Source organism: Hypanus sabinus, chromosome 15, assembly GCF_030144855.1.
Source record: "Hypanus sabinus isolate sHypSab1 chromosome 15, sHypSab1.hap1, whole genome shotgun sequence".
Lineage (NCBI taxonomy): Eukaryota > Metazoa > Chordata > Chondrichthyes > Myliobatiformes > Dasyatidae > Hypanus > Hypanus sabinus.
The window spans coordinates 68519170-68547023 of record NC_082720.1 but is presented as its reverse complement, the minus strand read 5'-3'; the positions used below and the strand labels follow the sequence as shown (position 1 = coordinate 68547023).

Here is a 27854-nt window from a genome sequence, read left to right as displayed (position 1 = left end):
CACTATATATTGAAGTTGGAATTATAGTGTGGCCATTTCGTCACTTGGAAAAGGGACATCTAATTCTTTCCATGATTTTAGGGAATTAATACATGATGCAGAAACCACAGAAACTGCCACTGACTGCTGTTAAGAATTAAGTGGTGTTAAGTGGTGACCCACTTGTGCTGATGCTTTTGGATTCAAGACAATGTAGGTGACCCATACTGTCATTAATGCACAATAATTTACCCTATCCATTTTCTCCTATGAAATGAGAAAGGAGATTTTACAGGAGAGAGAACTTACTGATGAAATCAATGAAAAGGGAAGGAGTATACCAATGTTGACTGAGAAATTGGTTATTGATTGGAAAGCCAAGAGTGAAAGTAAATTGATCATTCTTGGATTAGTAGGCAGTGAGTTGTGCTTGGGTTGATTTGGTCACAATTATCTCAGTAATTTGGCTGGGACCAAATTTTGAACTTAGGTAGTGATACAAAATTAGGTGCGATAAAACACAAGGGGCTTCAAGGGGATAAATATCATCTCCAGCTTATGAGCGCTCGAATTATGCACAGTTGGAGACCAACTGCTGCAGGTATCCTCTGTTGGGAACTCTATGTACATATTCAAAATGTTTTGTAACCACCTTATGAATTCTTTGTAACCTGAACTGTTCACAGGAACAGAACCCCACCATAACCTGGGAAGGACCTTTAAGATGACAGAGTTGAACAAAGATTCCCAAGGCTGGCACCAGCAGGCTGGGTTAGGTTTGTGGTAGGAATGAATGAGTATACTAGGTCTGTATTTCCCAGAGATTAGAAGAATGAAAGAAGATCGTTGAAACAAATTCTCACAAAGCTTGCCAGACTTGATACAAAAAGAATCCCTAACAAAGGAGTCTGCAACCAGGTATCAGTCTCAAAATAAGGAACAGGCTGTTTAGGACTGAAAAGAGGAGGAATGCAAAGTGTAATGAATATTTGGACTTTTTCAGATGACTGTGGGGGCTCACTTCCTGAGGTAATTCAAAATATTAAGGGAATCAGAGAATATGAGGAGAATGCATGAAAATGGCATTGAGATGGAAGATGAGCCATGATTTTTATGCAAGATGGAGCAAATTCAAAGGATCAGATGGCCCTTTATGCTGTTATGTTGATCAGATCTGGGTTTGATCTGTGATTCAAAGCAACTTCACGTCTGTTTCACCTATATGTGTGCAGGAATTCAAGTCTCTGATGTTAAACCACTTCAATAACTTGCACATGATGGTGAAAGACTACTTTACAGATCTCTTCTATTCCAGACCCAAAAAAACATTCATCCAGGGATACTGGTAAAAGAGTACAGTATCAAAAACCTGCAATGTCAAATAAAATTCACACAAATATTAATTTCTTAATGAATGCAACTAATTAATAGGGCTCTAATTCATTATCAGTATAATTGCAAAGAGTTTTTTTGGCAATTATTCTATCAAATTGCAGAAGTACCATTAAAGTATTATGTGACAATGCACAATGCATTTGACATAATGCACTGTCCACTCTGTATGGGGAATACCCCTTGCTGGCAAATAACTTAAAACTTTCAGACGTTTAGTTTTGTATAAATATAAATCAAAATCATCCTTACTGAAAAATGTCAGCATGAATATACCATCATTCCCTATCCTCAGCTGGTCTGCATCATCAAAGTCATCCCTTCCTGAAAAATCATCATCCTGTTCGGCAAAAAAAAAAACATTTTTAGGTTTGTCCTCTTTTTGGAGGATTCAAAATTTGCAAACAATAACCACACGATAAATTTAATCAAGAATCTCACATCTGAAGTGTTAAACATTTCTCTTTCCATAGATGCTGTCTGATTTACAGAGTATTTCCAGCATTTTCTGTTTACAATAACATAATAATGGGCACCATGGTAGCACAGCAGTTAGCATGACGTTAGTGCAGCTCAGGGAGTTCCAGAGTTCAGAGTTCAATTCTGGCATGGTTCTGTACAGAGTCTCTTAAGTCCTTCCCATGGAATACATGGGTTTTCTCAGGGTGCTCCGGTTTCCTTCCGCAGTCCAAGGATGTACCCGGTAGGCTAAATGGCTGTTGCAAATTGTCCCCTGATTAGATTAGGGTTAATTGGGGTAGTGGGGTTGTTGGGGAGGTGAGGCTCAAAGGGCCAGAGGGGCCTACTCCACGCTGTATCACAAAACAAATAAAAATGCAGAAATTTCACCATCATTCTACTTGGTATAACTTCTTGACCTGACATCAATTCTCTGACCAACACCTGCTGCTTGTTCTCTTTCAGGCATTTGCCCTCTTTCAGCCAATTAACCTGCCAACCTGTCCATCTTTGACGGACGGGAGGAAACAAGAGCACCTGGCAGAAGCCCACGCAGTTATGTGAAGAGCACGAAAACTTCACACAAAGAGCACTGGAGGTCAGTACTGTACTGCGACTGTATCTCTCAGACAGGAGCTCCATAAACCACGCCGCTTTCTCAATAAGTCATTTGGATACCCACCAAGAAACCTTATGGCCCAGCAGCAGTTTGATTTCCTCATACAGGCCTCTTGGAAAACAATATAAAAAGGACTCCCCAACACACGCGGAACTCATCTTATTACAATCAAGAAGAATAATCGAGGATCTACCCCTTTGAGACAGGGTTTGTAACCTTTTATCAGGGTCCTTTAATATACTTTACATATTGAACAATTAATTCAAGTTGTGTACCCATTATTGATGCAAGATCATTTATAGTTCTTTTGGTGTGTATTTTTGAGCCATTTTTCCAACAATAGCTCAGCTAAAAGGTGGCAATGGCATAATTAGTAGAGTTGTTGTCTTGCAGCTCCAGTGACCTGGTTCAGTCTTCACCTCAGTGCTGTCTTTGTGGAGTTTGTACATTTTTCCTGTGATTGCACTGGTTTCCACCAAGTGTTCCCATTTTTTCCGTTTGACAAAGATGTACAGGTTGGTAGGTTAACTGGTCACCAACAGCTCTCCACGGGCGACAGGGTCGAGGTACATCTCTACCAAAGAAGGTGCAAGTCCTTCCGCTAACCTGCAAGTCACCCTTGGGCAAGGTGTAGCACCTACTTAGCCACCACCTCCCCAATCAGGGCCACGTGAAGCCATGGCAGTAGGCGGTAAATGGTCGTATGAGTAGCTGATGCATGTCACAAGCACTGAAGCCAGGTTCTATGAAGAATATTGTTAATGGTCCATGTCACCCACCTTGTGAAGATACTGCCCAGCGGCAATGGCAAAGTACTTCTGTAGAAAAAAATGCCAAGAATAATCATGGTCATGACCATGACTGTCCATGTAATAAAACATGGCACATAATGAATGAAAAGCTGCCCATAGCGCCAGTCAGATGGGAACTAGGGACAAATTAGTGGGGAAATGTGGTTGTTCTAGTATAGCCAGCATAGATTCAATGGGATAAATAGCCTCCATGTATATCAAAAGGAAATATGAAATATGTATGCATTCACTAAATTTTTCATGGTGACTGCCAACATTTCTGAAAAAATAGTTTCATATCTTTCACCTCGAACTTCCATGCAACTGAAGCTATGTTATTTATAGGTAACACTTATCGGAAGTGACCAATTAGGTTCAATAAAAACAGAAAATTCCAGAAATACTCAACAGGTCATTTATGTTTTTGTAACAATTATATTCATTACTTTTGACTTCGATCTTCTTCTGAATGTTATATTACCTTTCTGCAGTGTGCTACAGGGCACTTCTTTAATACATGTCACATTAGTCCTTATCAGGCAACAACATTAACATTTACATACTTAAATGGACAAAAAATATTGGAAGGATTGCAAGAACATGCAGTCATGGATAACAGGAGATGTCAAGTTGCTGAATACTGCTTGTACATATAAAACCCACAGAGATTAAACTTGTTTGGAGCTGGAGATACTAGGGAAGATTAGACAATGTCACAATTGCTGATAGCTTTTTTAAAAAAGTGATTCTGGGTAAAATTTACTACTGTGAATTCACATTGATTCCCCAGTCTATAAAATGATTTAAATAAAGCTCTTGCCACAAGTTGTGCCAAAAAGCAGAAATAAAAATTTGGAAAATTATTGATAGATTTCAAATGGCACAGAAAACAAATGTTAAAAGTGTACACAAAATATGTTGGGCTGTGCTTGAATGTTAAATCCTCATCTGAAACAGTACAGTGAAAAACTCAGATGATTGCATTTCTGGAAGTTCTTGGAATTGAATATTTAAGTTGCTACTGAAATTTGACTTAAGGGAAAGAACTGTAAGATTCCTGATTATGGGGTTTACAGAGGAGCCACAGTAAGAGATGAAATCAGGAATGAAATTGACAATATGAGCTAAAGAAACAGATAGGAGAGAGGATTTAATGATCAGTAAATGAGAATTTATGGTTTGAACTAAAGAATAAACAAAAGATACAATCACATTTTGGGATTATATTATAGACCAAACAATCTGAAGGAGATAGACGACAAACTGGATATAGATTAAGACAAGCACAAAGCATACGGGAAGTAATGGAGGAAGATTTCAATAACCCAAATGTTAATTAGAAATTGTGCAAAAAATGATAAGATTTGTAAATTGTATGCGAGGAAGCCATTTTTTCCAGATAGTATGTAGCAAGTACACAACAGGTGTTATTCAGACTTAGTTTTGGGGAATGAAGCTGAATAGGTTGACAGCATATTAGTGCAAATTGTTGTTCCCTGGTAGGGTTCATAATTCAGTAAGATTTACCATAGTTTGTTTGAAAAAAAACACTACTCACACAAACTAGGCTCTCACTAGTGACTCTGTACATTTGCTACCTTGGGAAAACAGCCAATGTTTTTTTCCCTGCCATCTCATTGGTCCAAGGATATAAAAGCTTTAGAGTACAGACCACCAGGACAACTTCTATCCTGCTCTTATCAGACTCCACATGCTCAATGATGAATTCAATCTCACAGTTTACCTCATGGAAGGATGTGGGCTGGTTGCAGGTCAGTGGGACTAGACAGAAAAATGGTTCAGCACAGCCAAAGAGGGCCAAAAGGCCTGTTTCTGTGCTGTAATGTTCTGTGGTTCATTGCAGCCCTTACACATCATTCCTCTAACTGCATTGCTTAATTCTCTGCAATTGTAATATTATATTCCGCATTCTACTTTCTTTAAATACCTTGATGTACTTATGCATGGAATGATCTGTCTGGATAGTATACAAACCTCTTCACTGTATTTCAGTACATGTGACAATAATAAATTAATTACAAAAGGACAAAACTAAAGCAGGTTCTCAAATAAAGCAAAGCCAACTTTACTATACTGAGAAGTGATTTAGCCAAAGTAGTTAGGCATTGTTAATCAGATTTTTGCAAAACTTTTGATCGGGTCCTATACGCAAACCAGTTTAAAAAGTTAAAATCACAAGCGATCCATGGGAGGGAGAGTAGCAAGTTTTACTCTGATAAGGAAACAGAACAGGTGTTGTTTGGAAAAACATTACAAAAGGGATTCCAGAGGTCATCACTCAAATCTTCGAAAGACTCCATTCCTTCTTATCTTCCCTTTGCATAATTTCCATTCTATTATAATTGAGAGGGCTCGTAACTGCATCAGCTTCACTTCCCATGTTTTCACACCCCCCTTACCCATAAGGATAAAATTTCCCTCATCCTCACCTTCCACTCCCGTAGCCTCCATATTCCACAAATCATCCTCTAATCTGCCAGCTAACATATCTTCCTTTCTTTTTCAACATTCCAAAGGGATTGTTACTGCTAACTCTCAGATTCTTGCTTCCATTCATTACCAACCTTTCTGTTGACATTTTTCCCCCCATAGAACCGTAAGGAATGCAGCATCTGCTCTTTTATCTTTTCACTTTCCACCCTGGGACCAAAGCTCTAATTTCCAGGTGAAACAGCTATTTACTTGTTCTTCTTTCAACTTAGTATACGGCTTGTGCTGTTCACAATGTAATCTTCATGAAAATGAAGAATCTACATGCAGACCGATGAATACTTGGCAAAACATCCCTGCTCTGTGCACATGGGTGGTCAAGTTATGCTTACTTTCACTTCAGTTTTCCATCGCAGTTCTCTGTCTTTGACTTCCTACACTGTACAAATGAAGCCCAACTTAAAAATCAAATAACAGCACCTCATCCACTGTCTAGACTTATTGAGGCCTTTGAAACATCATGCTAAATTCAAAGAGTACAATGTTAGGGAAATTTAAATTCAATTTTAGGAGCTCAAGAGGATGATTTAAATGGTAGTCACAAAAATAAAGTCAATACGGAATCAATCACCTATGAATCAATAAAACAGTAATGAGGCTGACTCTTGTATACATTGACTCACTACCTCATTTCAAGATGGCCATAACTAATTCATGGAACTTACTGTGTGCAGAAAAGGCTAGAGCCAAGGTAAAATGAATTCATCCCACTATTGTTTTCTAAATAAACTTACATACTTATGTAAGTTATGATAGGATGCTTCAAAATTTAATTGCTTCTCGTCAAAAGACAAACTAAACTTTAATTAGAAGATAGAGCATGGGCGACTGTCCCCTACAATCTTCTGGGAAAGATGACTATTTCCCTGTAGCATCATATATTGAAGTTCAATATGCAAAGGTAAAATATTTCTGAGCCCCCTCCAAAAATAACATTCTAGATACTGTCAGTAAAAGAAGAATGCCCAAGGAAAATCCAGTTTTTAAAACACCAGTATAGACAGGGACAGGTCCATTCATTTGAGTTCTTCACAAATGCAGATTAAAGTTCTAACATGTACAAGAGCTGGAGAAACTATAACTTGCATTTCCTAAAGCTTATATAAATCATACCGAAAAAGGAAGAAATATCAACTTGAACCTAGTGACTAAGTATTTAAAAATTGTTACTGGAATGGAATTAAAATATCTGATTCCATGATCAGTGAAATCAGATTTAAATGATGTCCTTTATTATTGTCCCCAAAATTGTTACGTATCATTTAATCTTGCACTGACAAATAGATTTTGGTTGGCTTGCCAATGCTGTCCACGTTATCATATTAGAGAAGTATAAATGGTACCTTCTCTTCAAAGGGCAGAGTGATGAAGTTACAGATGGTATAAATCAAGCATCAGATTAGAGATCAGTATATCAGGTTTTACTTTTCAGAGAAAGACATCAGTGGAGAGCTAATGCATTAGGCCAAAGTACATACATTATTTGACCAAGTCAGCTAACCAGTGATATATTTGCACACATTAGATACTCACCCTTCCAGAGACAAGAGGCACGGTTGCTTCAACTTTCGTTCTTTCAGCCTCATCATATGAAGGAAGAGTAGTTGCCACACTGTAGGATGGGGGCTTTGGAAATGCAGAATCCTCTTTGTAATCAAAGTAGGCTGGAGAAAAAAAACCATGAAAAATATACATTAGGCAATGCAGTCCCAGAGCAAGATTTTGTCCCATTTTCATTTTGCAGCACCTTCTGCATACTTCGTTGAATGAATTGTTGAACTTCTGAACAGTGTGTTGCAGGAAATAAAATTGAAGTATCTTGATAGTGTGACCTTTCTACCGATATGAAATATACCTTAATTATAAGGTATTATAATTAAGCCCCTAGCCAAAGGCATAATGCAGCAGGCTATTGTGATCAAGAATTCTCCACAGGCATTGCCACTGTCATGTTACCTGGCACTTCCTAAACTCAATTATATTCAATTTGCATTCTCTTGTAACTCTAGCTTAATGCAGAAATGTACCATGTTGCTTCACGTCTTTAATATGTACTAGCCACCGCTGGGTTGCAAAGACACATTTTATGCTCAACACACGTTAATGACATTATGAAACACATCAGCTCCACTTTTCATAACCATACCGAATGTTGAAAGGATTAGATAAGGTGGATGTGGAGAGGATGTTTCCTATGGTGGGGGTGTCCAGAACTAGAAGGCAGCTTCAAATTTGAGGGGCGACCATTTACGAATGGAGATAAGGAGTTATTTTTGGAATCTGTGGAAGGCACTGCCTCAGACTGTGGTGGAGGCCAAGTCCACGTGCATATTCAAAATAAAAGTTGATAGGTTCCTGATTGGTCAGGGCATCAAAGTTTATGGTGAGAAGGTAGGTATATAGGGTTGAGTGAGATCTGGGATCACCCATGATGGAATGGTGGAACAGACTTGATGGGCTGAATGGCCTAATGCTGCTCCCATGTCTTTTGGTATTATACACAGGTGCCAAAATCCTTTTATTTAGACACTTCGACTTCTAAGAGTCCACATATGATTGCAGTCCTGCAACACTATGTTTCCACCTTAAGAGGGCCTCAAAGAACTGTGAAATAAGACACAAACTTTCAGAACATTTTCAAATTTAAACAGAGCTCTGTGGCTTTGAGAGCTTTGACAACCAATGAAGAGGACTGGAAATTAAAGATCTCTGGTTTACATGGCATCTATCATACTGTGTGGGGTCTGGATTTACTTGCAGGACAATGGGTGCAGATTCATCAGATGGTAAAGAAATTAAGGTATATTTCATATAAGTAGAAAGGTCACACTATCAAGATACTTCAATTTTATTTCCTGCAACACACTGTTCAGAAATATTTAATAAGATTTAAAGTGCTCAAGGTCATTGGGAATTTCTGATATTCATCATATAAACACGTATCTTTGAAAAATCTTTCAGCAAAATCAAAAATCAAGATTCCCACATTGCAAGTAATATGTACTTTGTCAAAGCCTCACCCAGAAGCACCACTAGAATTAAAATCTACAGGAGATTCAGAGTTAGCTCCACAGTGTGATTAAAAGAAATTGGACCAAACACCAGAGGAATATAGATGGCAGAGCTTTGAAGTCAACCTCCAAAACTGGAGCAAGGAATTACCTTGACAACATGTACTTGGAGCCTCTGCTCTTTTGCTATCAAATACCTGGCCAGAGAAATGAATTGCAGGTCTGATACATCTGCATATGATAATCGACAGGAAAGGAGGAAATTATAGTTTTGCAGCAAGATTTTAACTTTACACATGCCACCAATTGTAAGTGAAGTTTGATAACTGAAATGATCATTAATATAAAACAGAAGTAACAAAATTATAAACATAACTGCTCTGAAGAAACAAAAGAAATGCAGTTTTGCTTTGCTTAAAAATAAGGTAAACAAATTAGAGTAAAACAAAACCAAACTGACAATCTAAAGCTTAGTCATAGGCTTTACAAATGATCTAAATATACATAATTTAGAAATAATTGTGTATTTCTGGTTCATGTAGTTCAAAAGGAATACATAAAAACACTGAAAACAAAAAGCATCTTTAAAGTCATGTAAGTATGAGCAATGAAAATTAGAGGTGAAGATTTTACAATTTAAGAGGAGCCTTGAAGAACATAAACCATTCAAAAGGTATATTGTATATAATGTATAATCAGAAGATAACCCAGTTTAGTAATAAAAATATTTCAATAATCTGAATTAAATGATATTAATCATATCACTGGTTAATAAATTAAGGAACTGAATTCAGAATAGTAAATATATTTTATCAAATCAGGTTAATGAAATTAGAAAGCTCCAGGCTATATGAACGATGAGCAAAATAACTGTGTAGATGAGGTCATCTTTAATAAAGGGTAGAGCAGGAAAAGGTACTAGAGGAGTTCAAGATCCAATTACATGCTGGACTGCTAAGTTCAGCTTTGAAGGAATTTACATGGTTAGTCTGGAGTTTTTCCTCATGCACATTCTATTTGGTCATTCTGGTTTGTTTATTTTTTGACCTAAAGCTGCTTTGTTTGGAAAGTTAACAATGGATAAAAATATCCTAATAAGATTTAAAAAAAGCAAATTCAAAGCAGATGGGCAAATATTTAGCATGTGATCAAGTATTGGCTAAGTCCTAGAATTTTCATCACTTCTGCAGTCTTGTGTGACTGACGATGACTTCCTTCTACTTCATCCACCTAAAGTGGCAAATATTTCACATATGGGCATCTTTATGTGTGGCTGCCATTGCACACCACCTACCCTGTAGTCTTGATTCAATTACAAGTGAGTTCACAGAAATTAGAAATACGCTTTGCTGCACAGATGTGTATTTGCGTGTGAATGTACTTTGCCCTCTGACATCTCCTTCATCTCTTCACCATGAGTAGGTGATGGACCACTGCAGTCCAGAAAATTTGACTGTTTCCTTTCTGAAACCATGTTTCTACACCTCACCTTCAACTAGCTTACCATTGGTGTGCAAATATTCTACAGAACCAATGGAAAACTATTGGTTTTCACATCAAAATCAATGTCACCCTAATCTCAGTAGTTGACAGCAGTAATGAAGTGACTTCTGCTTATACACTTGGAGCCTGCTCTCCAATCTTTGCAGCCTACTAGGGGGAGGGGTGCTTTGATTTTTCTAACATTCATTCTTTGGGTTCTTGTTTTGTGAAGAAAGAAAGAATTTCAGGTTGTATTCTGTATTCTCTGATATTAAAATGAACATTTGAACCTCTGTAGAACAAAGCTCTTTATCAACCTAATCCTCCATCATGCAGAGATCCTGGAAAATATTGACTACTTCTCATTTCTCATCAGCAACATTCTATTACACCAAGCATCCGAGGAAAAGCAGTTCTGAAGCTCAAGGCCTGAAATATTGTACTATTTTGGAATAAATCAAGATCAGATGCCATTACAATTTGTTGAAGTTTTACTGATTTTAAAAACTAATTTCCATGATTTGACAACAACCCAGTAATTTTACGGTGTAATGGTAGAAGGTAAACTATCTTCAACCATCACAATAATTACATGAAGTTATTGGGCCGTTTGCAAATCTCATATGGACAATCCTTCAACATCATAACTAGCTAGATGTTGCTAGATCCTTTTAAGACTGATGGAAATTTATGAAAATGGGCAAGATGCGTCCTATATTTAAACTTAGGAATTTTAGACAACAAAAGTTTATCAATTTTGTTTACCTTTTTTGGATCTGAATGTTCAATTCTTAGATAGACTTATTTTCTTTGCAGCTTAACAATTAATTGTTTGTATTTTTAGTTTTTATATGTATATAGCAATTTAATACGTCTCTAGTGGCTATATAAAGTATAATTCCGGAAAACGAAGTTTCTTTGTACTGAATAGGTGCTTTCTAATTGGTTAATTATTTACTTTAGATTTGAATGAAATTTATTCTCATCTCTGTGGTATAAAAATAGCTTTTCTATGCTAAGCACCATCTTTGCTCCTCTGTCTCCCTTGTGTTCTATCACTGTCTTTTCAACTTTCCTCTGCCCCATCAATTCTTAATGAAACTATTCTGAAGCAACAAGTTGTGTGACTGTGTTGCCTTTATAGCAGTTATTTAGTTTATAATATTTTCGCTTAGTAATTCATTTGTTAGCATTCTAGTTAAAGTTAGGATTGTTTAAAGTTGTCTGTGAGATATCGCGGCATGCGATGACATCACACCTGGTTTGGCCGCGTCCTGCGGAAAAATACTGGTTTGGAGAAACGGGAAGGTCGGGGGGGGGTCGAGACATGTGCGAGCGCAGCGCCAGCAAAGTTTTCTCTCTATGCACCAGAAACATTGTGAAAGCAACGCTGTGAGTTATGAGATAATCGATATGTTGAATTAAAATGTTAACGCCGATCCTGTTAAAAGTAACGACGGTCGATAATGTTTATGTTTTCGTTAGTTAAAGAGTTGCGGATAGTTTGCATTGAAGTGTATTTAAAGCAGTCAATGGCGTACGTAGATTCTGACTATATGCTGCACTTTAATGTAATGTAGTTGTTGGTAGTTTTACGTTTGCAAGTATTTACGATGTAAATGTAATATGAAGGAAACAAATGCTGTACAAATCTTGTATTGTTTTATCAACAGTTTTCACCGTACGTCAATGTGGAAGAGTGAACAGTAAACGGTTAATCTTACTGTGATCCTGTCGTTATTGACAAAGGTTTATCTTGGTGTTTAGTTCCGCGTTATCTTACATGCCGAGCGAGAACACTACAATGACTCTTTCCTGATTTCTGAAGAACCTTGGATTAAAACACCAGAATCCTACACCTTCTACCATCCCAACAACTACATGATGAAATTACATCATGGAAATTTTTTTAAATCCATAAAACTTCAAAAGACCCAGCTATGTAAGGTCACCTGCCCCTTCCAAACTTGTCGTAATTACCATACCTTGCACTCATATTTGTCTGACTTCTAGCATGCAAACACATTTTTGGATTATCAGGCCTATAATAATTCAACCCTACTCATGAGCCCCAAAAAGCTGAACTAACCTTAAGACTGCACAAAAATCATTATCTTGTCCTGAAATTATTGCTTGCTGTCTGTGCTGCACCCTAACCACATTACTGAGATGTTTAAAGTACTTCATTACATTGCAAACTCTAACTGGCATGAAATTGCAACTTGCTGCAAATAAATATTACTAGAGTTTGTACTGTGTAAAAAGTTGTAAACAAATGCTTCTAATCAGGTTTTAATGTTTACCTTCAGATCTTAGTATCTCATTTATAACATATTTTTCAGATACAAATCTAAAAACAAAAACCAGCAAACATAAAAGCAATTGATAGAAAATAAAGACATTCCTGCTCGAGTTTCATAAATGAACCCTTCCATCTTGACCATATTACTGAAATGCAGGGTCACATGATACTTGCACAACCTCATGAACAAATTTGCAAGGATTCTTTCCAAAAAAAATTACTATGGTGCTTTGACCTTTTAAGCACCACATAATATTTGAATTGTGTTCTTGGATACAGAGGATGTCCTTGGACTAGCACATACGTGTCTTCAAAGTTTACACAGACTTGTCATGTAACCAACCACATTGGTGAGTATCCAGACTGGCCAGGTATGGAAACACCAAAGCCCAGGAATGGAAAAGGTACAGAAAGTAGTGGATACAGCCCAATCCATCACAGGTAAAGCACTCCCCACCATCTAGGCCACACCATCTCGCTACTACCATTTGCCAGGAGGTACAGAAGCCTTAGGTCCCACAACATCAGGGGCTCAAGAACAGTTTCTAAACAACTTCAGGCTTCTGAACCAGCAAGGATAATTTCATTCACCACTATTTCAAACTGATTCAAACTGTTATGGATTCTATAACAATAGACACACTTTCAAGGACATCTTACAATTCATGTTCTCAGGTATTTTGATAATAAATTCACTTTGGACAACTATCCTAAACAGTATTTTTAAGCAAATAGTCCTGAGTACAATGAAACATTATGAACAGTTCATTAGACAGTATACTACAATGATCATAACAAAATAAAATCTGCAATATTTTTCTCTCCCTTCATTATATACATGTATTCATTTATATTGAAAACATGAAGGCACGCACCGTAGATATTGTTACAGCACATGGCACCTTTTACTGATACTTGGTTGTTCAATTCAGATTGTGCAGCAAATTTAAGAGTTAAAATTTAAACTCAATTCTCAGAATGTTAGTCAAGAATTACTAGCACAACAACGTAAGGTACCAAAAGAATATTCTGTTTTTCTGTATAATAAAGTAATCATTGGTATCACATTTCACTCCATGGTTAGCACAATAAAAAGTGTGCTAACCATGGAGTGAAATGTGATACAAATCATTTCCTATTAGGTTCAAAAGGATTTTTAGAGAACTAACTCAGATTCTCAAGTTTTGTCAAGTTAATGATAAATGCCTGAGACAAATAGATAATTGGACTAAAGCCATTTAATTCATAAACTCATAAATGGACACCAAGGTAGTGTAGTGCTTAACACAACACTATTACAGCTTAGGGTGTCAGAGTTCTGAGTTCAATTCTGATGCTGTCTGTTAGGAGTTTGTATGTCCTCCCCTTGAATATGTGGGTTTCTTCCAGGAGCTCCAGTTTTCTCCTGCATTACAAAGACGTATTGGTGATAAACACAAAAGATTCTGCAAATGCTGGATATCTGGAGCAACACACAAAATGCTGGAGGAACATAGCAGGTAAGGCAGCATCGACCCTTTGGGCCAAGACCCATCATCAGGATTGGAAAGGGAAGAGTACAAAGCCAGAATAAGGTGGGGACGGGGAGGAGAGGAAGGAGTACAAGCTAGAAGGGCACAGGTGAAGCCAGTTAGGTGGGAGAGGAGGGATGAAGTAGAAAAGCTAGGTGATAGGTGGTAAACGACAGGAGAAGGAATCTGATTGAGAGAGAGTGGACCATGCAAGGAAGGGAAGGAGGAGGGGCACCAGTGGGAGCAGACAAACAGATGAGAAGAGGTAAGAGGGGGTCAGACTGCAGATTGAAAGAGGGAAAGCGGAGGGGGGAAAATTACCACAAACTGGAGAAATCTATATTCATACCATCATGTTGGAGGCTACCAAGATGGAATATGGACCGACATGTTATAATGAGAATGGGGATTGGAATTTAAGTTGTCAGCCAGTGGGAAATTCTGCCTTTTGTAGATGGACAAAGCTGCCCCTCAATCTATGACGAGTCTCACCAACGTATTGGAAGCTGTATCACGAGCACCGGACAACCTTAACAGATTTGTAGGTGAAGTGTTGCCTCATCTAGAAGGATTATATGGGGCCCTGAATGCAGTGGTGAATAGGCAGGTATAGCACTTCTTCTGCATGCAGGGCTAAGTGCCAGGAAGGCCAGGCAACAACAAAAGGAGCAATCTCTGTGGAAAGTGAAGAGTGGGAGGGAGTGGGGTGGAGAGGCAAAGATGTGTTTGGTGGTAGAGTCCTGTTGAAAATGGTGGAAATTGCAGAGAATGATGTGTTGGCTGTGGCGGGTCATGGGGTTGTTGGAACTGTTTTTTTTGTAATACTACATAAAAAGATTTGTACTTTTAACAAACTCATGTATTTTTCACAGCATGTGGTGGTGAATCATCTCCACTTACTGGCAGAAAGTGGTATAGCAGTTAAACTAATGGTTTATCACCTTTCTCGTTTTTCATTGGCTAAGTGTTAGCATATTACCCATGTGATGCAGTTGCTTTAATTATGTAGCCTATTAACTTATTCATTCCTATCTTAGGAATTTCCCTTTATGTTATCTATAGAAGTGAGGAGGGATTTTTCAGAAACACCTTCTTGGCTTCTTAGTTTCTGTATTCCTTTGTCTTATAGCGCTTAGCATTGTTCCTCAACTCTTTATTTAGTTTTCTTAGTATGAGTACCGTAAATTCCGGACTATAAACCACTACTTTTTTCCCACGCTTTAAACACTGCAGCAACACTGCAGCCTATATTACGGTGCGGCTAATGCATGTTTTTTTTTCATGCCGCCAAAAACATTTTGCCTCGTAACAGTAGACTGTTATGAATCCCGTAACTGGAGAACTTACCAGCAAAGATAGAGAGGTCCGTTGAAGTCTGATGTCACTATTTTCAAACGTTTTATTTATAAAGGGACACAAAAGTAGGGTTAATACATACATTCAGATAGTGCACATCGTCAACACTCAATCTAAAGCGCAGGTATAGTAATAATCATCATTAGTGAGCTCTGCTGTTGTCTAGGGGTTAATAGATTGTCCATTGGAAATATAAAAGTCACTCAGAAAGTCTGCAGGCCTCAGCCCTTTGAAAATCGCTGGGTTTCACGTGGGGCGACCGAGAGAGAGAGATTGGTGGAGAAGAGAAAGAACTTGCCGAGTCTTGATGAATCTTCCGTGAAATCGGGGGAGCGTTGGTTTCCTCGCCCCGATGTTAGTTAACAGCGGTTTTCTGTGATTCCAGCCACAAATTCCAATCCCGGAATCTAACGCACGTGGCTTCCTTCAGAATGACTTCCCGCTGCTGCGGGAACACTCTCTCGTGTCTTCTTGGTGCGTCTGAGGGGTCTGTCCCCCTGAGACCCTCCTTTATACTTCCTCACGGGGTCGCAGGTGTCAATCAGGTTGTGATGATGCAATCTCTCTCTCAACCAGCCCACCTTGCCCGAGGGCTTTTCACGTGGTCTCCATGAGACAATAGTCGCTGTCGTCCCGGGTGGGACGTGCAATTTGGCACCTTTCTCTCTCTCTCTCTCCTACTGGGTCTACTGACCCCCCCCCCTCTTTCTTTCTTTTTCAATCTTTTTATTGATTTTCACATATACACAAAAAAAAATAACATAATAATAAGTAAATTATAAATACAATAGACTTGAAATCACATTGATAATAAGATAATAATATCCTACTAAACATCAACAAAAGAAAGTACCTTAATCAAGTCCACATGATTATATGAAAAAAAAACAAATAACCATTAAAAAAGAAAAAAAATATTAAAAAATATGTGAGAAAAAATATATATTAAAAAAAATAAAACACTAAACTAAACTAACATAGGCAATAACAACAGTTTACAAGTATAAGATAGTGTCAAAGAACTCCGGAACTCCATACCTGAACATGAATAAGCAGAAAGGTCCGGAAAAGGCCAAATTAATTCATATGAAAATGTCGAATAAACGGTCTCCAAGTTTCTTCAAATTTAATTGATGAGTCAAAAATAGTGCTTCTAATTTTTTCCAAACTCAGATAAGACATAGTTTGAGAAAGCCACTGAAATGTAGTAGGAGGATTTACTTCTTTCCAATTTTGTAGTATAGACCTTCTGGCCATTAATGTTACAAAAGCAATCATTCGTCTGATTGAGGGGGAAAACTGATTGCCATCTTCATTTGGTATGCCAAAAATTGCAGTAATAAAATGAGGTTGTAAATCTATATTCCAAATTGAGGAAATAGTAGTAAATATATCCTTCCAATAATTATGTAAAGTGGGACATGACCAAAACATATGGGTCAATGAGGCCACTGCTAAATGACATCTGTCACATAGAGGGTTAATATGAGAATAGAATCGAGCAAGTTTATCTTTAGACATATGAGCTCTATGTACAATTTTAAATTGTATTAAAGCATGTTTAGCACATATAGAAGAAGAATTAACCATTTGCAAAATTTTTTCCCATTTATCTGTTGATATGTTGTATTGAAGTTCTTTTTCCCATTCTTGTTTAATTCTAACTGATATTTCTGGTTGTATCTTCATAATCATATTATAAATAAAAGCTACTAATCCCTTCTGACAAGGATTTAAGATAAAGATCAAATCTGTAGTGTCCATCAAAGTTGAATTAGGAAAAGATGGTAAAACTTTATGTAAAAAATTTCTAATTTGTAAATATCTGAAAAAATTAGATTTAGGTAATTCAAATTTATTAGAAAATTGATCAAATGACATCAAAGTATCTTCAAAAAAGAGATCACGAAAACATTTTATACCTTTCCTTTTCCATATGTTAAAAGCTTGATCTGTCCAGGAAGGTTTGAAAAAGAAATTAAATAAGATAGGGCTATCAAGAACAAAGTTTTTCAAAATAAAGAACTTACGAAATTGAAACCAAATTCGTAATGTATGTTTAATAACAGGATTAAATATTTGTTTATTAAATTTAACTAAATCCGCAGGAAGACAAGAACCAAGAACAGAGAATAGAGAATATCCCTTTACCTCATTACATTCCAAATTTACCCACTGTGGGCACAGTGGTGAATCCAAATCTAATTTCCAATACAATAAATTACGAATATTATTTGCCCAATAATAAAATCTAAAATTAGGTAAAGCTAAACCACCATCTTTTTTTGATTTTTGTAATTGCTTTTTACTTAACCTAGGGTTTTTATTTTGCCACACAAATGAAGAAATTTTTGAATCAATGCTATCAAAAAAAGACTTAGGAATAAAAACTGGTAGGGCTTGAAATAAATATAAAAATTTCGGTAAAATCATCATTTTGACAGCATTAATCCGACCAATTAATGATAAAAACAAGGGAGACCATCTTGTAGTAAGTTGATGAATTTGATGGAGCATAGGTAAAAAATTCATTCTAAATAAATCTTTATATTTCTTGGTAATTTTTATACCTAGATAAGTGAAGTTATCAGTAACAACTTTAAATGGTGTCCTATCAGTCAATAAAGTTTGTGCATTTAAAGGAAATAATTCACTCTTATCTAAATTTAGTTTATAACCAGAAAAAGTACCAAATTGAACCAACAAGGATAAAATAGCAGGAATAGACCTATCAGGGTCAGAAATATATAACAGCAAATCATCAGCATAAAGAGATAATTTATATAACTTCTCATTACGGGTAATACCAAAAATATTAGGAGATTCACGAATAGCAATAGCTAAAGGTTCTAATGCAATATTAAATAATAAAGGACTTAAGGGACAACCCTGTCTCGTACCACGAGATAATTGAAAAAAAGAGGATCTGTGGTTATTCGTAAAAACAGAAGCAACAGGTTTATGATATATTAATTTAATCCATGATATAAAATTAGGACTAAAATTAAAATTTCTCAATGTATTAAATAAATATATCCATTCAACTCTATCAAAAGCTTTTTCAGCATCTAATGAAATAACACATTCTGGGATTGTGGGTGGTGAAGTATGAATTATATTAATCAATTTTCTAACATTAAAAAAGGAATACCGATTCCTCATAAAACCAGTTTGATCTTCTGAAATAATCTGAGACAGTACTTTTTCTAATCTAATAGCTAAAATTTTTGTAAGAATCTTAGAATCTACATTTAATAATGATATAGGGCGATAAGATGTACATAAAGTAGGATCTTTATCTTTTTTAAGAATTAGAGAAATATTAGCTTCATAAAAAGATTGAGGTAATCTCTTCTTAGCAAACGCATCATTAAAAATTTCACATAACCAAGGAGAAAGCAAAGAAGAAAAAGTTTTAAAAAATTCTACTATATAACCATCAGGACCAGGAGCTTTCCCTGAATTCATTGATGAAATAGCCTCTCCTATTTCCACTATAGAAATAGGAGCATCTAACAGACTATGATCTTCATCAGTCAGTTTAGGAATGTTCAAATTGTTAAAAAAATTATCTATCATGGACTGGTCACCATCAAATTCTGAATGATATAAAGATTTATAAAAATCTTGAAAGGTGTTATTAATTTCTTTATGATCAGTAGTTAAATTACCGTCTGATTTGCGAATTTTAATAATTTGTCGCTTAGTCGAGATAGCCTTTAATTGATTAGCTAACAGTTTACCAGTACGGTCACTATGAATATAAAATTGAGCCCTGGTCCTAATTAATTGATTTTCAATTGAAGAAGATAATAATAAACTATGTTCCATTTGAAGCTCAACTCTCTTCTTATAAAGTTCTTTGGTAGGAGTCACGGAATATCCCCCCCCCCCCCCCCCTCGATGGGTGCTCTTGCGATTCTCACAAAGGAGGGGGCTGGGATCATAGCAAGACCAATAAAATTGATGAGTATTTCACAGAGGTCCAATGAAATTGTACGATAAATCAAGCGCACTTTCACAATTAAATTATTGTAAATCAGTCATTTGTACTCACCCTCATCAACATGGAAAACACTCGAAGAAAAGCATATGATGCAGCTTTTAAGTTAAAGGCAATCAATAACTTTTCCTGGTAGGCTGCAGTATATATATTTTTTTACCAGTCGCTAGGAGATATTGGAATGTTGTTCGTGCACTGTTCAGTAAAAAAGTATATGCAACGTAATTTGTGTGTTACCGATACGTATGTATATTTAAAAGTAGCTGTGTTACAGGCACTGTTCGAAAAAAAGCATTTGCAATATGTATTTGTTTATGTTACCATACGGATTTAATTAAAAGTTAAAAAATCCTCAAGTGTAATATCTTTCTGTGTAAATATCTCATATTACAACGTGGGACACCTGCGGCTTAAAATCCGGTACGGCCTGTACAAGTACAAAATTGATTTTCTTTCTAAAATTAGAGTGTGCGGCTTTTAATCAGGTGCGCTCTGTAGTCCGGAATCTACGGTATGTTTGTTTGTACCCTAAAATGAGCTGAAATCTTAGAATTAAGACTACTCATCATTCTTGACTCCTGGAAGAACCCCAAGAATCAGAAATTAAATCAGGGTGGTAGGTGAGGACAAGATGTTGCTTTCATCTGCATCTCCTCCATTTTTCAAACATCTACACTCACCCCATCTTCCCACTGCCTTAACAGGGATAGCGTTAAAGTGACAGGAAAATGCAGGATTTCCCAGTGGCCATCCCCATTGCAATAAGTCGGTCCTTAGCCACCTATACAGCCATGAGGCTGGCATGAACATGGATTTCTCCATCTTCTAATTAATTCCCCACTCTGACACCCCTCTTACCTCTTCTCTTCGCTTATCACCTCCCCGGTGCCTCTCCTCCGTTCCTTTTTCCCATGGTCCACTTTCTTTCCTATTAGATTCCTTCTCCACCCTTTAATTTTTCCACCTATCACCTCCAGCTTCTTTCTTCATTCTTTTCCCCCAACCACATGGCTTCACTTATCACATTCTAGTTTATACTCCTCCCCCTTCTTCCCCAGTCCTGATGAAGGGTCTCAGCCTGAAATAGCGACAGTTTATTCATTTTCATTGATGCTAACTGACCTGCTGAGTTCCTCCAGCATTTTGTGGTGTTGCTCTGATTAGTAGGTTAATTGGTCCTCTGATTCAAGCTCAAAGTACATTTATTATCAAGGTATGTATACATTATATAACGTTGAGATTCATCTCCTTACAGATAGTTGACAAAACAAAGGAACCCAAAAAAACCCATTAAAAAAGACTGTCAAACACCAATGTGCAAAGGAAAAAAAACCATGTAAACAATAGATGTCAGCAAATAGTATACTGAACTGAAGTCCAAAGAGAATCTATCCAGGCCCTTAGTTCAGCACAGTGCTGAGTAAACCTCATGAACAAGCCCATCCCTCGTCTTGGGCCCCAACACCCTGCTCTGTTCAATCTGGCCCAGTGCCCAAGTTGTCGTCCAAACTTTGGGTTCTGTCGCTTCAATATGCTCTGGGGCTTGGATCCCGCCACCTAGATTCGGCCTGTACCCGACCTTTCCAATTTGGCCTGTATCTTAAATCAATCTTTCTCACACTTGGCAACAGGCCTGCTGCCTTGCTTTGGTTCTGCCACATCAAATTGCCCCCAAGACCAAAGGAAATCACATGCTACTGTTTGCAATGATAATTTATTACCAGAAAAAGTGTGATTAACAATGTATTTAGTTGTTTTCTTTGTTTCACTGGCCACTAGCCAGAAGTCGCTGAGGCTCACCAGCCTTAAACCGCAAGTTAAATGGTGGGGTCGCTGGATGGTGCGCTTTGTTCAGCCAGAAGGGCTTGTTCAGTGCTGTAAATAAATTATAGGAGGCCACATTTCATTATACAGAATGCGCCTTCCCAGTTCTAGCAATGCACAATAACAGCACAGATTGAAATTAAGTTGTTGTTCCTCTCATTTATTTGCTATACAAAGTAATATGTTTTATATTATTGTTCTAGGGTGAAGTAACTGCAGGGCTCAGATTAGAAAAAAAAAGGATGATTTGGTATTTGATATTTGGTCTCACCCAAGATTAAGAAGCACTTAGATTAGACGTTCTCAATCTGCGATCCACAGACCACTTGCTTAATGGTATTGGTCCATGGCATAAAGTGGGTTGATGACCCCTGACTTAGATAGATGCCGCCTGACCAGCTGAGTTCTTCCACCATTTTGCATGTGTAGCACTTAGTGGTTTTAGTATCCACAGGCTTTGAAATATGCGGAAAGATAACCCACGAGCATCCAATTACTGACTGAATTTATTGTCTCCTGCTGCAAAGTATATTTAGCAGAATGCTTATTAAGCACAGCAAAGCTCTGTTCACATGCACAGACTGCTAAAATGTGCCAAGTCAGATTGTGGTAATGTGGCAACCCATTTCCTGGCACATCCGAACTGGCTCACAATTAGATAGCCTACGGGGGTTTGCGAGCACAGAGCTTTGGAGCCTCTGCGCCACGGGGGACAGGTCGAGAGAGGCTTAAAAGTGAGGCTGAGGATTTCAAATAAAGTTTTTCCTTCGGCTGCAGTTACCGACTCCGTGTCGTAATTTTAGCGCTGCGTGTAGCACACCGCTACAGTAAATTGTTATTTGAACAATTATAGACAGCTGCATTACATATGTATCCGAATCCCAGCAAAAACTATGAACTTTAGGACAGCAACACAAACTGTCAAAAATCTGAAAATGTCCATCTCAGGAAAATAAATTGCTATAAACTCCTAACACTATATCATGATGTAGTGGAGTGGCTCTAAATTTCATAATGCTCTTTCAAATCAACTACCTTCTACCAGCATAATTGACCTCAGAATATTTATTGGGACAATGCAATATTGTCCCCTACAAGTTCCATAAAGTAAAACGTCAACATCGGAGCAATAGTTCATTAATTCCAACAGAGATTCATTTTCTTGCAGGTGTACTCAGTAAATCCAAGTACCATAATGGAATCAAAGACCACACCCAGTGGACGAACAACTGCTGGAGTTTCAACCTGACACATTGACTGTACTCTCCTCCTAGATGCTGCCTGGCCTGCTGATTTTCTTCAGCATGTGTAATGCGCCATAAGGTTTCACTGCCAATATAATGGTTTCTCTGTAGCAGTAATGTTTGGGTTATGAATAGAGATTGGGGGCTTTGGAATGTGGGACTATCCAATGAAAGGATAGTTGTTCTTTCTTGTGGGTCTGGGAGCAGGGATTTCGCAGTCTTTTGCCGGGGAAAGATGAGAGAAGATGTGAATGGAGAGAGTTGGTAGACCGCCAGATGGAGTGGACTTGGAGTAAGAGTCCGAAGGTCAGCGACGATTGTAGGAGGTCACTGGTGGACGAACAGCCCACCAGTGAGCTCTGACATTTGCGCATTAGACTGTTTCATGAGAATGGGCCCCTTTTCTTTATTTGTTTCTTAACTAACCATATAGTCAAATTAAGAATTATAAAGCTCAATCGTTTAATTACATATTGTGTACTGTTTGTTATTTCACGGTACTGATTCGTAACAGGGAACACATCCCGCAGCATCCACCAAAACGAGATTTCGTAAGTTTGGCTGGGCTGGGGGCCATCAACCCCTAGATTAAGCCGCTAGCCAAACTGAGGGTTACAATTGTGAGGCTATCGTTCCAGGATTGATTTCGCTGGATGCTTGCGATTACCCTGAGCATTGAACCAGGGAGGTAGATATTCATACTCCAGATGAATTGATAGTTCGCCTGTTAAGTTTGATAAAGTGGTGGACACAGCTCTCATTTTAATGTAGACCAGCACTGACTTAGTGGTAGCTGGGAATGGAGATTTCAAAGATACTGTTCTCTCGTTTCTGAGGCAGAGGGAAAGGAGGGGCAGGATCAAGTGGTGGATCAGTTGGGAGCTTCAGATGATGCCATTCCCCAAGTTCATTGTAACCTGACTCTCTGAAGACAAATATTACAGTTGAGTTCTGGGGAAGTGGCAGCTGCTCAGTGAGATGATCCGAGTATTGGAACCATTTGGGCAGCAGTTGAAAAGGGAGACATGGCTTCGGTTAGAGTTGAAGAACCAGATCTTACACTGGGTCATGCCACCCCTGGACCGACCTCAGCGTTGCCAGCTTGTTCTGCCCGAGAAGTATCAGAGGATTGTGCTGAAGTGACTCCATTATGATTCTAGACATTTGAAGGTGGAAAAGACCTATGGATTGCTCAGAGACCAGTTTTACAGGCCATGGATGAAATTGGAGGTTGAAGAATACTGCAAGTTGTGCATGTGATGCATACGGCGAAGACACTGTCTACACGGGCAGTTCCCTTGTCCAACTTGCAGATGGCCTCTGGACCTGTGGTGTATGGATTTCCTGTGAATAGGACCTGATGCCAGCAACACGGCGAATACATAAACTGTGAGGTCGACCCCACAAGTTGAAAAGCCTGTTGGTTGCTGCTTTCCTGCTCCATGTAAATGTGCTCAGTTGCAGGGAGGGTTTTACCCATGGACTGAGCCATATCTCAAAATTGTATTTTTTCCAATCGGGGCACTGGCTGTGATGCAACCAGTAAATATACTCTCCACCACACATCTATAGAGATTTGTCAAAGAACTAGATGTCATGCTGAACCTTCGCAAATTTCTAAGTAGGGGTGCTACCATGTCTCCTTTATGATTGCACTTGTGTGCTGGGCTCAGGACAGGTCCTCTGAAATGAAAACATCAAGGAATTTAAAGTTGCTGACCCTCTCCCACCTTTGATCTTCAGATGAAGATTGGCTCATGGACCTTCCATTTCCTACTCCTAAAGTCAATAATCAGCTCTTTGGTCTTGTTGACATTGAGTGAAAGGTGGTTGTTGTGGCACGACTCAGCAGGATTTTCAACCTCCCTTCCATATCCTGTCTCATCACCATCCTTGATTTGGCCTACGGCACAGGCACTGTCAGCAAACTTAAATGTAGCATTGGAGCAGTCATCGGTGCAAAGTGAGTAGATAGGGAGCTAAGCACACAGCCTTGTGGTGCACCTGTACTGATGGAGACTGTGGAGAAGACGTTGTTGCTAATTTCAACTGTCTGGGGTCTGCACGTGACGAAATCGAGGACCCAGTTGCACAAGGAGATACTGAGGCCAAGTCTTGGAACTTATTGATTAATTTTGAGGAGATGATGGTATTGAATGCTGATAAAGAGCAGCCTGATGTATGCATCTTTGCTGTCCATATGCTCCAGGGTTGAGTGAAGAGCCAATGAAATAGCATCTGCTGTGGATCTGTTGTGCCGGTAGGCAAACTGGAGCAGATCCAAGTTGCTGCTCAGCCAGGAAAAGGCATATATTGCAACTCACAAAGCAATCAGAACATAGAGCTTTGTTTTCATCTTAAGATTATATTTTAAGAAATATTTATGTCTTTTTCCTGAATCACTCACACTTTACAAAAAAGAGTTACTAGGATGCATTGATTCAGTGTTGTTGCATTCAGAATACTTCTGTTTTAACAAACAGGTTACAACTTATGAAAAAAGTGATTGCAATGATTACCAGATACCTGAAAGCAATTCATTATCAAAAGGAATGTCTTCACATAATTCCAATCAGAGGAGCAGTTGCAAACTCAAGTATTAATCACTTATTGCAAAGACCACTGAAAGAGCACATAATCAAGGAATTAATTCCCTCTTCAATATTTCTCTTATTGAAATTTAGCTGCACCAACTTTTCAAATACTTTGGAAATAACAACAGCTGGAAATCTAAAACAGAAAATGCTATAAGCACTTATTGGGTTCGGCCAACATCCATGGAAAGACAGTTAACGTCTCAAGTAGTCATTACCGGTAAACTCTGTTTCTCTTTCCACATATTCTGTCTACCATAGTATATGCTTTTTTTGCTTTCATCACAGCCTTCATCTTTTTGACTGAAAGAATGGTTTCTATCTAGGCTGCTGGTCTGCAAGAGAGATGAAATAGTAACATTTTGCTCAGCATTTTAAAGTCACAATTATTTTTATCCATGCACAGAAAATGCAATAAAAGCCCAAAACGCACAATAAACTCCAAATCAGAAGAGAAAAAAAATCAGATTACAGATGTCAGGAGCCATTATACGTGAGCTGGGAGCTGCATGAGAAATACTAACATGACTGGTGAGATAGATACTGTACTTCATGGTTATGTGGCATTAAATAGGATGATCAACAAAGAACTGGAACAGTAAGATCTCAACATATTTAAGCCAGGTTTTAAGGTCTCAACATGATGTTACAGGGATGACAGTACCCCATCTTTATAAGGGGGAAAACATGGAGTCAGAAACTTTGTTGCAAGCAGTGGAAAGTTTGAAACACAGTACACAAAAATAACGTAATTACACAATCTAACAGGAGAAAACTGTCATAGACTTTTCAATACTTGAGTTTCATTTACCTATTCTGGGTCAAGATGTGGATTTTGCTCACAGTATCAACTTTCATTGCTATTCTCCAAAAGACAGTAAACTGTGGGGGCTGTTACAACATTGCTGAATGAATCACATATTCATTACATATACGCCTAACCAAGTAGGAATGGCAGAAATCTTACCTAAAGGAGTTTAAACAACTGGATTTTCTATTTAACAACCCAGAAATTTCATAGTAGTATTTCTGAAACTTAAATTTTAAATTTCCAGATTGAATTACATGGAGAATAATTCCCCATATTGTCATTGCGGGGTTTAAGCTCATGGCACAGTAGTGTCAAGATTAACTGAATGCTAGCCTAGCGGCTTAACCACTATTCTACCACACTCACAATACATACTTAAGTCTGACAAGTGATGGCTAACCATAGTAGAAATGACCAACCAAGGTGGAACTGAGGTTAAATTAGGCTTTATCAGTTTATATGCAAGACCTGACATTATCTCTGAAAACTTCACCAAAAAATTAGAAGAGAAAGCCTGAATTAGAGGAATAGATCTACAGTAGGTGACAGTAGGACTACATGGACACAAAGAAATTTTACTGTATGGACATTTTCATGAAAATTTATTGAGAAATTTTGGGAGGTGAAGGTATAACATAAGCCTGTGGTTTAATTGAATATGAAAAAATAGAGGTTTAAAGGAACATTTAATAAATTAGACTAGTTCTCAGTTTATGGTGAGCAAATATTTCCCAAATTTATTTATTTTTTTCTTTTTCAATCTTTTTATTCTTCTTATTATTAATATCAACAAAATAAAATTGATACATAGATAATGGGATTACAAACATACACATTTCAACTGAACATGAAAGAATACATAAGTATAAGAAAAAAGAAAAAAAAAGAAAAAGAAGAAAAAGAAAAAAAATTATGCAAAAAACCTAACCTAATAATCTAATAAGGAAAAAAACGAAAAAAGCAAAAAGAGAAAAAGAAAAAAAGGAAAAAAAGGGCTGTTTATAATATCTAACATTAATACAAAATCATCAGTGTCGTCAACTCTGATCCTCTCAACATATATAAAATCGAAACTGGAAAAGCAAATAGGCTTGGAACAGGGTCATATTATATCATATGAAAATATTGAATAAATGGTCTCCATATCTTTTCAAATTTAATAGAAGTATCAAATTTTTTCTAAATTTAGACATAACAGAGTTTGAGAAAACCAATGAAATACAGTAGGATTAATTTCTTTCCAATTCAACAAAATAGATCTTCTAGCCATTAATGTAAGAAATGCAATCATTTGACAAGCAGAAGAGGATAAGTGGAGTGAGTCCATCATTGGTAAACCAAAAATTGCAGTAATAGGATGAGGTTGTAAATCAATGTTTAATACCGTAGAAATAATATCAAAAATGTCTTTCCAATATTTTTTTCAAAAGTGGACACGACCAGAACATATGAGTTAAAGACGCTATCTCAGAATGACATCCATCATAAATAGGATTTATATAGGAATAAAAATGAGCCAATTTATCCTTGGACATATGAGCCCTGTGCACAACTTTAAACTGTATTAATGAATGTTTAGCACATATAGATGATGTATTAACTAATTGAAGAATTTTATCCCAATTCTCAATAGGGATAGTAAGGTTAAGTTCTCTTTCCCAATCATTTTTAATCTTATAGAAGGGCTCTGAATGTATCTACGTAATTATATTGTAAAGTTTTGATATTAGCCCTTTCTGAGAAGGATTTAGTTCAAACAAATTCTCCAAATACCTGAAGACACAAAATTTGGAAAAGTAGGAAGTACAGTATTTAAGAAATTCCTCATCTGTAAATATCTAAAAAAATGAAATCTAGGCAAATTATATTTATTAGATAATTGTTCAAAAGACATAAAACAATTATCCAAAAATAAATCGGGAAATCGTAGTAATCCTTTAGTCTTCCAAGCTGAATAAGCTTGGT

At 37.4% G+C, this 27854-nt stretch overlaps 1 protein-coding gene and 1 long non-coding RNA gene across 2 annotated transcripts in view; both read right to left on the bottom strand.

Annotated features, from left to right (window-relative positions):
• Nucleotides 1-27854, bottom strand: part of LOC132405574 (NEDD4 family-interacting protein 1) — a 50250-nt gene that overhangs the window by 14609 nt on the left and 7787 nt on the right. The window contains exons 3-4 of the mRNA XM_059990489.1: nt 7285-7415; nt 1624-1711 (exon numbers count right to left, since the gene is read on the bottom strand). Of these exons, the coding sequence (XP_059846472.1) occupies nt 1624-1711; nt 7285-7415 (219 nt within the window). The remainder of the gene's footprint in view (nt 1-1623; nt 1712-7284; nt 7416-27854) is intronic.
• Nucleotides 18175-26622, bottom strand: LOC132405575 (uncharacterized). The gene is made up of 2 exons (XR_009515919.1): nt 25297-26622; nt 18175-21291 (listed from the first exon to the last, which is right to left on the bottom strand). It is a non-coding gene; the product is annotated as an uncharacterized LOC132405575 (long non-coding RNA).